Raw genomic sequence first — 16228 nt, 5'->3', positions numbered from 1 at the left:
GCCCGGAAAAATCTATTACAAGTTGCTGTAAGAAAGACCGAAATCCCCTCCTTCTGTCTCTCCCTACTGGTCTCAAGGTGCCCACCCCGGGCGAGAGCGGGCTGGCAGCCGGCCGCCTCCGCTCAGCCGGAAAGTTCTCCCCGCGCCAGGCGGCCTCGCCGCCGGACAAAGGGCACGGCAGGGAGCAGGGGTGCTGCCCTGGGTGCTGCGGCAACCAGAGCTGCTCCTGCATCCCCAGGCCGGGCACGGTGCCGGGGATGCAGCGGGCACGGCCGTGGCGCTGCCCGGCATGGAGCGGGTGGGGAAACTGAGGCAGGAGGAGCGGGAGCGCATCCAGGCGGATGGTGGGTGCCCTCTCCCGGCCACGGCACAGCCCTGCTCGGCCCTGCGAGAGAACACCGTGCATTTTATGGGAATTTCTGGACTTTGCTTTTGTTTGGCTTTATTTCCGCTCCTTTCTGTGCCCCCGTGCCCCCAAGTGCAGCTAAACAACAACTTCGAATTCCCCTTTTTTTTGGTGCTCAGCTCTCCCGCCCAGCACACCACCGATTGTCACTGCTCCACGGAAATGCCTTCAAGACCCATTGCTTTGACCCCCAAACCTGCCCCCTCATCCCTTTCATCTCTTCCACAGCAAAACCAGGCAGCTTCAGTAAAAAACAAAACTTTATTTGGTCCGTCAGAACCTGAGTTTGAAAACCACCCATGGATAATTCGTATCATACAGGGATTACTGATCTGATTTACAATTGATAAAATATCCTATGATTCTGAAGAGCTGGACAGTATTTACAGGGTTAAAAATATTCACAGCTCAGAAAGACAGAAAGAGAGAGGAGAAAAAAAAAAGTGAAGGACAAATCACCCCAAGGAGGAAGGAGCTGGAAAGAGAGAAAACGGAACAACAAACAAAAATACAGACAGAGCTTGGCTCAGCAGCCCCGGCTGGGGGGGCTGGGAGGGTGCCAGGGCAGCCCACCCCCCCTGCCACCCCTCAATCCCTGGGGGACACAGAGGGATAGGCTGGGCAGAGTCCCCCACACCCCCTGCCCAGCCCAGCCGCTGGTGCAGGGTTTGGGGTGCAGGATTTGGGGTTCTAGACCCCCCAGCACAGTCCCTGCCAGAACAGGGTCCAGTATTGCCCATCAACCCCCCTCAGCTGAAGGTCCACACAGCTCAGGAAGGAGAGGGCACACAGGGGGACCCCCAAAACACACACACACACACACACACACACACACATCGAGTCGGAGAGCCACGATGCCCTGAAAACGTGGGGTGCAGCTCCCCCCAGGATCAGCCCCCACCTCGGAGCACCCACGGGGCCAGCAGCACCCCGAGGTGCAGCCCTCGCCTTGTGCTCACTGCCTCCTGCAGCACTCGGGCTCTGGAGGAGGGGGCTCTCCCCTTCCCCCCAAAACCTGCCCTCCCCAGCACACGGACTCGTGGTAACTCCAGGGAACTGCTCCCCGAGCCTGGGTCTGTACCTGCTGCCCCCCCTTCCTCCATGGGGCACGGGGGGGCCCACAGGGCAGTGCCCGGGGGGCTGAGCCCAGCTCGGGCCATGGCTTCTCTGCAGGCACTGCTCCCCCCGGCCGCCTTTGCATAGTGACACTTGTGTGACAGGGTGAGCGGGCCCGGGGCCGCAGCCCCCGCGAGCAGCACCCCGAGGCCTCGCTCCCCACCTGGAGCTGAGGAGGAGGTGCTGAAACCTCTGAGTTTCACCCCAATTACAGCGAAAACCCCTCAGCAGCAGCTTTCTGCAACAACCCTGTGCCCTCTCCCCCGCTCCAGCCCTGGCACCTGGGATGGGTGGGGTAGGTGGGGGGTCCCCGGCATGGGTGGCACCATGGCAGCATGACCCTGGCACCCCCCGGCCTGACCTCAGCGCCACGCTGGTCCTGGCAGCAGACAAAGGGGGCAACGAGACAGCGGGAAGGGCCCGGGGACAGACGGAGGGTCACACAGACGGACAGACATCAGAGGTATATTCTTCTTTTTGCAGCGCCAGCACCCTGGCGCCGCGGGAAGGGGCAGAGTCCTGAGCGTGGTGCCTGGGAAGGGCCTTGACAGCAACCTCCAGCCCCTCCCTCTCCCACAGCCCCTGGGGCGGGCAGAGGGCACCGGGCCCAGCGCAGGTACGGGGCAGGTGGGATCCTGAGATGGCCCCGTGCCCCCAACCGCTCCTCGTAAAGTGCGTGGGGGCAGCAGTGCCAGGGCGGGGGGCAGCGGGCAGGGCTGGTGCTGGCCCTGAGAACTCGCCCCGGCCCCGTGGTGTGGGGCAAAGTGCTGGGGGTGCCAGTCCGGCTCTGCCCCACGGCTCAGCGCTGGCGGCTCGGGGGGCACCCCGGGCCAGAGGCTCAGTGACAGGAACGGGCAGCGGGGCGGGGAGGGGGAGGCGCTTCGTCATAGGGGCCGGGGGCCGTGCAGCCCGGCGACCTCGGGCGTGAGCAGCGGGTTGTGGGTGCCCTTCGTCAGCATCCAGTCATTGAGGAAGGCCTGGGTGGCTTTGCGGTGCGCCAGGCGGTGCGTGATGGAGAAGCCAGCATTACCCTCCAGCTGGGACAGGATCACCAACACCTGCCTGTGGAGGGAGCCACGTGCTCAGGGCAGCAGCCTCCAGCCCGGCAATCCCTGACCTCTGCCCCACAATCCCATCTCTGCCCCAGGAATCCCACCAGTGCCCCGGCAATCCCACCTCCGTCCTGGCAATCCCCCCTCTTTCCTGGCAATCCCCCCTCTGTCCTGACAATCCCATCTCTACCCTGACAATCCCACCTCTGTCCGGGCAATCCCACCCTATCCATGCCCCCCTGCCAGCCCCTCTGCCTCACTCCCAGCCTCCTGCCAGCCCCGTGGCAGCCCCCAGAACCCACCCCTGCCTACCCCGGACCTGTGCAGGGGTGGGACGCTGTCCTGCGTCTTGAGGCTGCCGCGTGTGGACACCACGTTGAAGCTGTCGGTGCAGTCGCACTGCACGTGCAGGTAGGACTTGGGGTGCCGGTTCTCCACCACCACGATGAGCCCCGCCCAGCCGTGGGTCAGGTAGTAGCAGGTCATCCCCTCACGGCCCTGGGGCAGACAGCAGGGAAAGGGATGAAGCCTCTGGGCACCCCCGGCCCCAAATCAAAAGCCCTGCACTGGCATCTTCCACTCTAGCCAAGGGCTGCCCATCTGCTGGGGTGCCCCACGCTGCCCCAGGGAGCAAAGGGGGTGGGGATCCAGGGGTGGCAGCCAGAGCCGCCCAACCCCTGCCTGACCAAGGACACCACAGGCCCAGGCTCCCTCTGGCAGCATCACCCCCCTCCCCACTGCAGCCCCTGCCCTGTGCCCCCCACCCACCTCGTGGCGCTCGCCCTTGTTCTCGGTCAGCAGGATGATGGCATCTGCCAGTGTTGTGGGCTGTGCCTCCACCTGCTCCACCATCACCAGGCGGGAGCTGTAGATGGCCAGGATGTAGCTGGAATAATCAGTGGCTGGTCGGCTGCTGGTGGGACTGGAAGCTGCAGAGACACCCGGAGGAAGGGGGATCAGGGTGACTGTCACCAAGCCCACAGTGACAGTCCCCGGGAGCACAGTGCTCCTGAGCTGATGCATGTGCAACATGCAACCTCCACCCTCAGGAAGGTCCCCATGATGAGGACCAAAGGCTTTGGCACCTCTCCCTCCCCCAAGGCCCCTCCATCCCCTCACCCTGGGCAGCAGGGCCGGCCAGGGCAGCGCTCCAGTGGTTGAAGGCACAGCACACGACGGCGTATTCGCCCGGCTCCAGCATCACGTCGCAGTTGACGAACTTCTTGACGGCTCGTTTGCTGTGGGCCATCAGCCGGCCCAGGCTCAGCTTGTTCCCACTGGTGAAGGTGGCCCGGAAAACCATGATGCACAGGTCCAGCAAGTGGCTGTCCACTGTGTCCGACCTCCTGGGTCAGGAAGGAAGGGTCACACGTCACCCAGGACACAGGCAGCAGATCCAGGGAAGAGCTATCCCACTGCCCCAGATATCCAGCCCTGGGAGCAGCCCTGCATTCAGGGGTTGGTTTCCAGCTAAACATGAGCAGTTCCCAAGATCTGGAGAGATGGTGATGGGGGCCCATCTCTGAGCTCTGTGACCCCGGGGGATGCCATGTGGTGAGAGACCAATGTGTTTGGATTTCTTCTTGGCCCACAGAATCACAGAGCTGTGGAATCATTAATGTTGGGAAAGTCCTCTAAGATCATCGAGTCCAACCGTTCCCCCAGCACTGCCAAGTCACCACTAAACCATGTCCCCACATCCATAAGGCTTTCAAATCCTTCCATGGATGGGGGCTCCACCACTGCCCTGGGCAGCTGTGCCAGTGCCTGACCACCCTTCTAGTGAAAAAATTTTCCCAATCTCCAACCTAAACCTCCCATGGTGCAACTTGAGGCCGTTTCCCCTTGTCCTGCCTGAAAGCAGAGCCTGGCCCCCCCCCCCCCGGCTGCCCCCTCCTGTCAGGGAGTTGTGCAGAGCCACAAGGTCCCCCCTGAGCCTCCTTTTCTCCAGGCTGAGCCCCCCAGTTTCGCTGCCCTGCCCAGCTCACCTGCTGCCCTCCTGGAAGAGGGCAAACTCCAGGGCTGCGCGCTCCAACACCGTCAGCGACGTCACCGTCACCGGCCCGTTGGCCTTGTTGGGGAACATGCCCTGCACACGCACCTCGTGCCAGTCCGAATGGAGCTTGCAGATATCCACAGAGTCAAAATACCTATGGGGAAGCTGGGCTCAGTCCCAATGGGGCACGCTGGATGCTGCAGGACACCCACATTCCCTAGGGATGACCGGTCCCACCTCCCCCATTGTGACCCTGTGTCCCGTTTTCTGTCCCTGCCCTGTTCTCCACCCCACAGCTCTGCCTCTGGCAGTGCCATACTTGATGAAGTCGCTGTACTCCATCCAGAAGACGCCCTCACTGCTGCCATGGGGCATCAGGTCGTGGCGCAGGGGGAGCGGCCAGTGCGGCCACTCGTCTGACCAGCTGCCGTTCCAGGAGAAGCGGCCCCAGGGGTTCCGGAGACGCAGTAACCTGGGGGAAGGGGAAAAGTGTCAGAGACCCAGGAGGGAGGGGAGACCCAGGCAGCCCCCCACAAAGGACACCCCATCACTCCTGCCTTCCCAGAACTAATGTGTGTCCCCAGATGTCCCTGTCCTGCAGCTCTGGACCTGCTGCTGCTCCCTCTGCCCTTCCCTGCCCAAAGGGGCTCAGCTGGGTGCTGTGGGGAAAGGCTCAGCAGGGCAGAGGCTGCTGAGAGTGACATGGCTGAAAATACAGCATCCTACAGCAGCTCAGCTGTCAGGGTGGCACCAATTTCTATCCCCCCTCCATCCAAAGGTGAGCAGGATGCTCTGAGCACCTCACTGAAGTGAGAGAGCAACTCCATCCTGTGTGTCTTGTAAACCAGGTGAAACATTCTACCCCTGGACATGGAGCCAGCAGCAGGCAAGGACAGCTTCTATGACAACAGCATTTATGTGACACTCTAGGATGGTGTCATCCTTGCTGGCCATGAGGATGGGACACCAGAGTCCCCAGGGTCCTGTCCACCATGCCCTCAGTTGTCCATCCCCAGGGTTCCTGCTGGGACTGCTGGCAGGAGCAGCTGCTGTGCCACGGCAGGCTCCAGCCCGAGCTCACCTGAAGCCCTGCACATCCCGCACGTCCAGGATGGAGTAGGCGTGCCGGGGCCGGAGCCCCATGCTCTCATAGGCCACGTCATCCACCTTCATGTTGCCTCCGCCACAGGACGCACCCATGAGGAACCTGCACAGGGACAGCAAACCCTCGGGGTCCTGCCAGGCCTGGCATGGGGGGAAGCTCGTCCCTGCCACTCAAGGCATGGGACAGCTTCCCCCCAGGAGGCTGCTGGATGCTCCCTCTCTGCAACAACACAGTTGGGATCAACACCACTCCCCAGGCAGTGGCCAGCCCCTCTGGCCAGAGCTCCCTCTCCTTGCCCACAGGCACGCCAAGCCCAGGCTCCAAGGAGAGCTGCTCTGCACTGGGGAGCTTTGCCCAAACCTCCCCCAATTTCTGCCAGGCCCTGGGGTCTTGCCCACTTCTGCTGGCTGGCAGAGAGCCACAGAGAAGGCAGGTGGTCTATCAGCTAGACAAGTTGGCAGGGGTGAGGACACTATTTGGGGCAGGAGGTCTGCACCAGTCAGGGGGACACCATGTGCTGGGAGCTATCCATCCATGTGGCCCCATACCCCAGCCTTCAGCCAACCCAGCTGCCCTCCTGGCAGAGTGATGAGCAGGGGGTCTCTGCTTTGGCTGTGCCCCCTCTAGACTGGCACTAGCAAAGATGTCACATATGGGTGGGGGACATGTGCAGGGTCAAGCATTCACACAACAAAAAAGCTCAAAGCAAAGCAAGTGGGCTCAGTGCCACTTCCTAACTCCTGCAAGACAGCAGCAACGTGCAGGGGAAGTTCACCAGGCTCTTAATTTTGTATGAGAATTACTCACAGGAGAAATAATTTCTTAGAGCTTCGAGTGGGAGCTCCACCAATGCTCCAGATGAGTGGCAAGGGTGGAGGACTCTGCCCCCGCTAATGCAGTAACCCCTCTCCTGAGCCTCCAAAGACAAGAATGTTCCCCTCACCCCCCTCTCCAGTGTCCCTGCTCCTGCCTCGTCTTACCCAGCCTCCTTAGAACTCAGCATTTTGGCCCAGATGAGGTCAGTGTCAATGGGCTCCTCGCGAGGGTTAGTGGAGCTGACCTGCAGCATCAGGCTCTCGCAGGGGGCCCCCGTGAGCGTGGCCAGGCCTTCGATGGCACGCCCGGCCTGGAGGGCGAAGTACGAACCGTGCAGCTTGGCCAGCGCCTTCTCGATGAGGGCCACCCACAGCTGCTTCCTCTGGGCCTGCAGAGAGAGGGAGGGACACATCACCACCCTGGGCAGCAGGTGGGAAAGCCCCTCACACCCACCCCTGCCAGCCTTCCTGGGGCTGGAGAGGCAGGAGTAGCAAGGCCATGCCAGGGGTTTGTCACCTTGGCCATGGGTGATTTGTTCGCTCTCTGCTCAGTTTTGTTTGCACAGTTTAATTCCCCTTGGGAAAAAGTCCTGGAAGAGGCCTGGATGCTGACAGAGCTGCGCCCTGGGGTGCCCAGCAGCTGGGCTGGCAGGGTGGGCGCCCAGCCTGAGCCCCTTCTGTCCACTTCAACCTGGACCAAGGCTTCCAGAGCTCCAGGAGTGTTTGGACAATGCTCTCAGGCACAGGGTGGGATTGCTGGGGTGTCCTGTGCAGGGCCAGGAGCTGGACTCATGATCCTTGTGGGTCCCTTCCCAGTGAGGACATTCTAGGATTCTGTGATGTGGAGCACATCTGGAACAGCTGCCTTTAACTCACACACCTCTGCAAACCCAAACCAACACCCCTCTGGCAGAGGAGGTTGCCCAGAGCGCACACAGACATGGGACTGACTGGATGTCACCCAGGGAACACAGACACTGCTTCAAGGACAAGCTCCAAAAACTTGGACCAGCAAAGTCCTCTACTCCAGCATAGGGAACAACTACAAGGCCTAATTACAAGATGCAAGTTTTTTCCCAGCAAATGGGGTTTGGTATCCGGTGCTTGGAGAGCAGCAGGGAAAATCACTGGTACATTGTGACTGTTGTGACTCACAGGTGGCAGCCAAGAGCTGGCAGAGGAAAGGAGGGCAGTGAAGATTTCCTTCTGATGGATAAAGAGAGCTTATAAGTGCTTTTTGCTGGTTTTTGGGTCCTTCACTCAACAAAATCCATGTTGTTTATTTCTGCCTGAGCCACAGCCAGGGAGCTCAGATAGGAGCCTGATTTTCTTTTATTTTTAAAACTCTGTTTTTCCTTTTTTATCCCCCACATCCAGCTCCCACAGCTGAACACTCTGCAGAAAAATCTCATCACGATTCAGATGCCCCTGGAAACAGAGGCAAAGCAAGTCCAGCTCATGTGAAAACCTTCAATCTTAAAAAAACCCCAAAAGCAGACTTGAAATTCATGAAAGATGGATGAAAAAGGTAAAAACCAAGACAGGTAAATCTTATGCTGAAATAAAGAAATGCGTCTGTATCCTCTGTCTACTGAGAGGCAGAATGTAGACACAAACTCCTTCTTCTTCCCTTCTCCAAAGTTTGAGTCCTGTCCTGACATGGCTGTGCGTCAAAATGCAGAGGACTGCATTTGCAGAACGAAATCCAAGCCAGCAGTCCCAGTGCCTGTCTCCTCCTGACAGTGGTACTTTGTTTTCTTTGGCAGATTTTGCCGCCTGAGTTTCAATAGAGACGTTCTCAGTCTCCTTCATGGACATGATCCCAGCAAGTGCCCCTGGGCCTGGCAGGCAGGGCAGGGCAGGGCACAGCAACGTCCTGGAGGGGCTGAGGGAGCTCCACTGATCCGAGCAGATGCCACCCCAGTGTGCTCAGAGCAACTGGGCACTGGCTCGGAACAGGCTGCTCCATGTGCCATCCTCTCCCTCTCCACAGTCCCTCCCTGGCAAAGCCAAGCTGCCAGACCTCCCCTCAGAGGAAGGAAACAGCTTTCCCTCAGTCCCTTGCAGTGCAAAGCACAGGTTAAAATGTTTTCCTTTTATGTGAAGAGTAAGGGTGGCTTTCCATGCAAGTGAAGTGGCTGTGGTGCAACTGTAAATGAAACTTCTTCACTGCAAGCCTGGAAAATGCCAAAAGGGGCTTAAGTAGATGGGTATTATGGCCTCAAAGAGTTCTGCTGTCTTGAGGACACAGCAAAGAGCAGTGTCCTCAGCTGCAAACAGGGTGCAGCCAGTGCTGGATCTTGCATTTGTGTCACAGCATCCACCAGCAGCTTCAGGCTTGGGGCAGAGCAGCTGGGAAGCACCCGGTGGGAAGGACCTGGGAGTGCTGCTGGGCAGCAGCCCAACATGAGCCAGATGTGCCCAGGTGGGCAAGAAGGTCAATGGCACCTGGCACGACAAGAAGGACATTGAGGGGCTGGAGCGTGTCCAGGGAAGGGAAGGGAGCTGGGGAAGAGGCTGGAGCACCAGGAGCGGCTGAGGGAGCTGGGAAAGGGGCTCAGCCTGGAGCAAAGGAGGCTCAGGGGCGACCTTGTGGCTCCGCACAAGTCCCTGACAGGAGGGGGCAGCCGGGGGGTCGGGCTCTGCTGCCAGGGAACAGGGACAGGAGGAGAGGGAACGGCCTCAGGCTGGGCCAGGCGAGGTTTAGACTGGATATTGAGGAAAATTCCTTCATGGGAAGTGTGGTCAGGCATTGGAATGGCTGCCCAGGGCAGTGGTGGAGTCACCATCCCTGGAAATGTTCAAAAAACGAGTCAACGTGGTGCTTTGTGGCATGGGTTAGTGGGCATGGGGGCATTTGATCAGTGGTTGGACTTGATGATCTTTGGGGCCATTTCCAGCCTTAATGACTCTATGACTCTAAATGCAGCACGAAGTAGGGGCCTCACATGAACCCCAGCAGTACCTCTTCCCACTGTCTCTCCTGGGAGAGCCTGGGGTGAGCCTCCCTGACCCCTGGAGCACTGCCCACCCTGTTCCCCCCCCTTGGCACCGACCTGGGAGAAGAGCAGGTACCCGCACTCGTCGCAGGGCAGCATGTCATCCACCAGCACTGTGGTCCACGTGCCGTCCTTGCACAGCCGCACCTGGTAGGCACCCTCGGGGCACAGGGTCCTGGTGATCATCACCCTCTCCACCAGCTCCGGCCGCTCGGCCAGCACGGCCAGGGCACTCAGGAACCTGCCGGGCAGGCGGGGCGGCCTCAGCGGGGCACGGGCAGGCAGCGCGAGCTGCCCGGCCACGCAGCGCTGGGAGGGGGTGAGGCAGAGCATGGGCTACAGCCTGGGGGCACAAATGGGTTTGAGTAGGGCTGAGGGGGCCGAGCTGGAGCTGGAGGAAGAGGGGGGGGGAAGAGGGAAGGGGAGGGAAGGTGTCAGCCCGGCTCACTCGCCCTTACCAGCAGTTTCCCAGCAGTCCCTGCAGGATGTCCGAGGGCCGGGGTGTGCGGAACACTGACCACTTCACTGACCGGTCCTTGAAGATGCTGCAGTTGATCTCGTGGGGCCGCAGCCACTGCTTCACCCGCTGCTGCACGCTGTCACCTTCCGGGAACCCCACGGACTTGGGCCCAGGGGGGAAACTGTCATCTACAAAATTGACTTTGTTCTGTGAGAGCAAAAGGTAAGGAGAGCATCACTTGGAGCTACTTGGGACTGGAGGGCCTGGAGAGCCTTCCAGTGTCTCCCTGAGAAAGAGCAGAGCCCCTGGCCCTCCTGCTTGGTCCAGGCAGTCCCTTGCCAGCCCTGCAGGGGGGCAGGACTGGGCTGGTGTCTGCTGGCAGCAGCAGAGATGCTTTCTGGGCTTCGGGTCCAGCATTCAGCCTTGCCTCGGGCTCACCTCTCCAGCCCCAAGCTCTGGGCTGTGACTCCAATCTGCTTTTTTCTGTTTCACAGGAGCCTCCCCGGGCAGGGACCGTCTCACACTTTGTGCTGGTGCTAAAAGCTGGGCTGTGGGGGGCCTCGGCTGCCTCCAAAAGCAGCAAAGCCTGCAAACAGCAAGGCTGCGAGGAGCCACCTGGCACACAAACACTCCTCAACCCGAGCCTTGTCCCTGCCCCGGAGGGGACACGCTGGGCTTGGCAGCCCTGTGCCACCTCCCAGGCACATCCATGGGGAATGGGAGGGGCAGCTTTTGCAATTGCATTCAGCCACACCACAAGCAGGCAAGCAATTCCAGAGTGAGGGTATCCCACATCCCAGCCCTCCTGCAATAGCTGCTGCGTAATAAATAAATAAATAGGATGGGTGGAAGGGCAGGTAATCCCACAGGCAATAACCACATGGATGGAAGCACAGAACTTCACCAAGTGGAGAAGTGGTGGCTTTTTCAGTCTAACACGGGGTGAAATGAGAACAGGTGTTTCTTTGTTATTGTTAATTAAATGAAATTAAATTCTTTCAGCAAAAGCTGGCTCTGATTTAAATTAGCTTTGTGCACACCGAACTAGTAGTTGATCTCCTCTTTTGTGGCAATCCTATGTGAATGCTTCCTTTGTGGTACCTCAATTAGCACCTCCAGCTCCTCTTTCACAGGAGGGTGTTTTGCAGCTAATAGCTGTCCTGCTCTCTCAGGGGAGCGTCTGCCCCGTGCAGCTGAGGAGCAGCCACCGTTCCAGCAGCTCAGTCACATCCCGGCTGGGGACTGGGATGTGACCCATCCTGGGCTCCGCAGGAACCTGCTGTGCAGGGCCATGAGGACACGAGGGATGGCATTCTCCCCCTCTGCTCTGCCCTTGTGAGACCCCACTTTTGTCCAGCTCTGGAGGACTCAGCACAAGAAAGATGTGGATCTTTTAGAACATGTCCAGAGGAGGCCATGGAGATCCAGCTCCCAGGGCTGGAGCCCCTCTGCTCTGGAGCCAGGCTGGGAGAGCTGGGGGTGCTCACCTGGACAAGAGAAGGCTCCAGGGAGAGCTCAGAGCCCCTTCCAGGGCCTAAAGGGGGCTTATAAATAAAAGGCAAAGCAATTTTTCACATGGACAAATAGTGATGGGACAAGGGGAAAGTTTTAAACAGGAGAAATTTGGATTGGATATTGGGGGAAAATTCTTCCCTGTGAGGGTGGGGAGGCCCGGGCCCAGGCTGCCCAGGGAAGCTGTGGCTGCCCCATCTGTGGAAGTGTTCCAGGCCAGGCTGGATGGGGTTTGAAATAATCTGGTCTGGTGGAAGGTGAGGTGGGTTGGCAGGGCTGGAATGAGATGAGCTTTAAGGTCCCCTCCAACCCAAACCATTCTGATTCCATGATTGCAGTGGAAGAGGTCAGCTCTGCACTGCTCCCTGACAGAAGAGAAAGGGTAAAGCTAAAATAGGGACCACACACTGAGTTGTAAAAGGCATCCCTGGAATAGCAGAGAAAGGAAAACCCACAGCAGGAGCTCGAGCAGAAATGCTGGCAGGGAGCAGCAAGAGGGGCTGCTCCACATGACGTGGGGCAGGGGGACAACAGACGGAGGAGAACTTGGCCAGCCTGACTCCTCCAGGGGAAGGCTGAACAGCCTGGGAAACACTCGGACAGCAGGGAGCTTGGAGGCTGCCTCACACGGCAGCCTGAACAGGAGCACTGGGAGGGACACCGGGAGCGGAGCGAGCACAGGGGTGGGAGCAGCACTGTCCCTGCACTGCTGCCAGGCCTAACCTCACACCTGAACAGTGTCGGAGCACAGCCGAGGTTCGGCTGTAGGGGGATTTTTGGGGAGATGGCCCATGCTGATCTAACAGCCCTTTATGGGTGGGTTAAGGAGCACAACAGGCTCAGCCAAGGCTCTGACCAAGCACTGTGGCACGGGGCAGGGCAGGCTCCCCTTCCTGGCAGTGCCACGCTGCTAATTCAGCCTGGCCATCGTCATGATTCATCCTTCAGGCCTGATTCCTGATGTAACAGATGTTCCCTGCCTACAAAAGAGGCTATTCACTTGCCTAAAAGACGGGGATAAGCAGAATCTGGGTCTCTGCTATAAAGACACCCACGCCTGTTAGGAAGGACACGCAGTAATTTAAAAAAACCGCAACCCCAAAACAGGATCATTCTCAGAGCTTCCCCTCCGAGCCAAACATCTCTGTTCCCTGGACTGTGCACTGGAGGCACAGAAATGGACACGCTCCTCAGACCGGGCAGGAAAAGCCTTGTCTGTACGTCAAAATGGGACTGCAACTCCCTTTCCATCTGGTCCAGAAGAGCTGGAGGCTTCCCCCAGAAGGAGGCCAGAGAAAGCAGCATTCACAGGAGCTTTTAATGCCATACAGGGAATAAAAATGAGGCCATCAGAGTGGTGTTTGAGGCTGAAACCCAACTGACTGAACCAGATACTTCACAATGGGAAGGTGGGTGCTGGCACGTATTCCTGAGACCTTCAACTAGAGCCAGGCTACAGCTCCAGCTCAGCTGGCCTGCCCAGAACAGGAGGGGCCATTTGTGCTGCACCTCTGCATTTTGCAACACCCAAACCAAGAACGCCAAGGCCCAGCTCATGGTTCTGAAACACCTGCAGTTGCTGGCAGTGGCAGCAGCTCCTCTGCCTGCACTCTCATCCTGAGCCTCTGCTTGTTGCCTCCACAGACAGCAGTGCCACCAGCAAACCTGGACACACTCTCCCCGCCTTTCCCACCACTAGACACTGGAAGGAGATGGACTGACCACCTACAGGTGTTCCCTTCATCCCAGAAGTTCTCTCTCCTTGATTTAAAACACCACTGGGTTTCAGAGTTAACAGCTTTAGCACTAGGTTTTAGACTTCATCACCCTTGCACCGGCAGTGGGCTGTATGAGCTGTCTTCACCCTGGAGATTATTCTGCACCAAAACACGACATTTCAGTGTTAACAACCAGCATCCAGCTGCTGCAAGGGAAGATCCTTGGAATGCAAGGCATGGGAGGTGCTGCCCCAGAGCTATGGGGGAGGCAGAAAGGGAAGCCAGGAACAAGCAAGTACTCACCTCCCGGCAGAAGGTCACGATGTTTTCCCACAGGGCTTTGGCCTCGCCCTCATCCGTTTGCCTCCTCTTCTCCACGTGCATGCTCTCCCTCCTCTTGAGGGGCTTGAGGCCCTTGCACTGGGCCACGTACTGCTGGGGCGTGTGGCAGGCGCCGCAGTGCTTGGCCTTCACCTCGTTCAGCAGGGTGCAGGCGGGACAGGCCCACTGGCCTGGCCTCTCCTGCCCGCTGGGCAGCGGGGCCGGGAAGAGCCGGGCCACCTTGCGCGCAGACGGGGCCTTGGTGCCGCAGGAGCAGCCGGCCCTGTCGCAGGCGCCGCAGTCGGGGCAGCGCGGGGCCGGCTCGCCCGGCGCCCCGTGCTCCTGGAAGCCGTGCAGCTTGGAGGAGCCGCACACCTTGCACTTCTGGGCCTGCGTGGGGTTCTTGAGGGTGCACTTGGAACAGGACCAGGTGGTGAAGTCAGGGCTGGAGGGGCTGCACGGGGTGAACCGCACTGAATCCCCCACCAGGTTGATGGTGTCGCTGCCTTTTTGGGTGCTGCAAACCTCGCACTTGCCGGCCCCGGCGGAGTTGAGCAGGGAGCAGGAGCTGCACTTCCAGTGGGACGGACTGACCTCCATCTCCTCCTCCAGCACGCTCAGCCGTTTGTTGGACAGCAGGTCGGGGAAGCGCGCGGCAGGGGCAGCCCTGGCCTGGCCTTGGGGAGAGCCCTTCTGCCCCGCGGCGCCCGCAGCCGCAGGCTGGGAGCCTTCGGGGCCCGGCATCTGCAGCTGTGGGGGCACCTCCCGCCGGCTTCGGGGCACAGGGTTGTTCTGGAGCCCTGGGGAGAAGGGGCTGAAGGCTGGTATCTTCTGGGCCTCTTGTTCCATAGCCACTGGGCCCTGGGTGGCCACAGCATCACCGTCAGAGACCTCTGCAGAGACTAAAGGCTGCGGGGTGGAGGGGGCCATGTGGAATCCGGCCGGGGTGATGACTTCAGGGACGACCAGCGCCTCTGGTGGGATCTTGGGCAGGGAGAGCTTGCGTGGGCCACCACAGGCAGAGCAGGAGTTGGCCACGGGCGTGTTGTGCAGGGTGCAGCGCTGGCAAGCCCAGCCGCTCTCCAGCTCCGCTTCATCGGGGCTCTTTCCCTCCGAGTCCTCGCTGCTGCTTTCCGCTTTGGCAGCCTCCTCCTTGGACGTGCCCTTGGGCTCCACCAGCACGGCAGGCTTGGGCAAGATGCCATTGATGACGGGCAAAGGGGAGCCACTGGGTCCCGGCTCCGGGGTGAAGCCACACACCTCACAGGTTTCCTTGCCCAGAAAGTTCCTGAAGGTGCAGCGGGCACAGGCCCACTTCTGTTCCTCCACGCTGAGCCGCAGGATGTGGTTGAGGTCGGGCTTCTGCCGGGGGGCCTCGCAGATGGAGCACTGGCGCTGGCCCACGGGGTTCAGGAAGGTGCAGCGGGTGCAGGACCACTCGCGGACGGCAGCCATGGAGCCGGGAGAGTGGGAGTGGCTGCAAGAGAGAAGACACAGCGTGAGGCCAAGGCCACCGGGTACGCAGGGGTACCATGTGTTTCCTGGACTGGCATGGTCAGGACCTTGCTTCCAGGAAGGGCACAGCCATCAATCCAGTCACTGGTCTCCAGGCACGTGCTCCTCTGGCACTGATAAATTGTCCAAGTGCATGGCAATGCATTGGCTCCCATCTAAAATGCTCCAGGAAGGGCAAAAGAAGCAGCCCCAGCACCCACTGACCCCATTCTCACAGTGGGGTTATGCCCTGGTGAGCAAACACACCACCTCTGTGCCCAACCCTGGCAACTCTGTGTGTCTGCAGCCTGTTTGGAGCTCTCTGGAGGAGCTGACACCCTGCTCTGCCTTCTTGCTGTTCCAACATCAATTCTTTCCTCCTTCTTTACTCCACCCCACCATCTCTGTCTCACTTCCTGTTCCTGTCTCCCTCCTCTCCTTTCAGCTCCACACCACTTATCCACACTGGGATAACTCTATTACCCCACGCCAGACACCACCAAGCCAAGGAAGGCAGGTTTTGGTGTGCAGAGGTGTTTTTGTCTGGCTGTAGATTTTGGGGCCAGAAGCCTGGCCCAGCCAGCCTGGGAGCAGTAGCTCCGTGGTGCACCAGTGCCAGGACAGCTCACCAGCAGCTTCCCAGCTCAGCAAAGGGGGGTACCATGTCCCAGCTCCAGCTGCTTCCCCACTTATCTGTGAAGCAGAGAGGCCATGATGCCCTTCTGGCTGCACCAGCCCTTGGTTTCAATCTCTAATGCTGCCTGGGAATGCCTGAAACCCTGATGGGAGAATGGGTCCAACACGCGCCAGAATCACCTCGTCCCAGGGCAGGAGGTCACAATTACGTTTTCTAGGCAGGTTCAATTTCCAGAAAGTGCAGCAGCAGCAGCAGCTCCACGGCCCATGGTTGCAGGGAGCAGCCTTCCCCCAGTGTAGCCCTCCTGGTGCGTTCAGGATGCCATGTGTGCACTCACACTGAGAACAAATCCCAGGCCTGCATGGTGCCCTTTGTCCCCTGGTCAGGGTCATTTCCTGCAGCTTGGAACAAAGGTGGGGCTAAAGCAGAGTTTTCTGCTTCCTCCTCCTTCACACAAGGACAAACCAGCTCTCCCTCAGGTAAACACGCACCAGGAGCCCGGAGCCCTCTCTCCACGCACTCCTGCTCCCAGATAAGATGGCCAAGTCTTAAACCCAATCTTGAACCCAAGCTCCAGGTCAGCTGTGCCTCTCACCA

At 59.5% G+C, this 16228-nt stretch overlaps 1 protein-coding gene across 12 annotated transcripts in view; it reads right to left on the bottom strand.

The window, feature by feature from the left end:
• Positions 1 to 648: 648 nt before the first annotated feature.
• The window catches only part of CAPN15 (calpain 15), a 51394-nt gene continuing 35814 nt past the window's right edge, over positions 649 to 16228 (bottom strand). For 11 of the 12 annotated variants that reach the window (XM_042037040.1, XM_042037042.1, XM_042037039.1 and 8 more), the window contains 11 exons: positions 13483 to 14977; positions 9948 to 10156; positions 9547 to 9730; positions 6656 to 6879; positions 5652 to 5777; positions 4890 to 5042; positions 4563 to 4724; positions 3694 to 3920; positions 3343 to 3503; positions 2894 to 3072; positions 649 to 2584 (listed from right to left, as the gene is read on the bottom strand). In XM_042037040.1, coding sequence (XP_041892974.1) covers positions 2407 to 2584; positions 2894 to 3072; positions 3343 to 3503; positions 3694 to 3920; positions 4563 to 4724; positions 4890 to 5042; positions 5652 to 5777; positions 6656 to 6879; positions 9547 to 9730; positions 9948 to 10156; positions 13483 to 14977 — 3298 coding nt within the window. In that variant the 3' untranslated portion in view covers positions 649 to 2406. Of the gene's footprint in view, positions 2585 to 2886; positions 3073 to 3342; positions 3504 to 3693; positions 3921 to 4562; positions 4725 to 4889; positions 5043 to 5651; positions 5778 to 6655; positions 6880 to 9546; positions 9731 to 9947; positions 10157 to 13482; positions 14978 to 16228 lie in introns of all 12 variants that reach the window. The other variant, XM_042037046.1, reaches the window with a different exon arrangement.

This window comes from Corvus kubaryi, unplaced genomic scaffold (genome assembly GCF_017639235.1).
Source record: "Corvus kubaryi isolate FWS band 111438036 unplaced genomic scaffold, C.kubaryi_AGA036_p1.0 37387, whole genome shotgun sequence".
In the NCBI taxonomy this organism is placed as follows: domain Eukaryota; kingdom Metazoa; phylum Chordata; class Aves; order Passeriformes; family Corvidae; genus Corvus; species Corvus kubaryi.
Note: the sequence above shows the minus strand (reverse complement) of the source record. Positions and strands in the feature narration are given on the sequence as shown.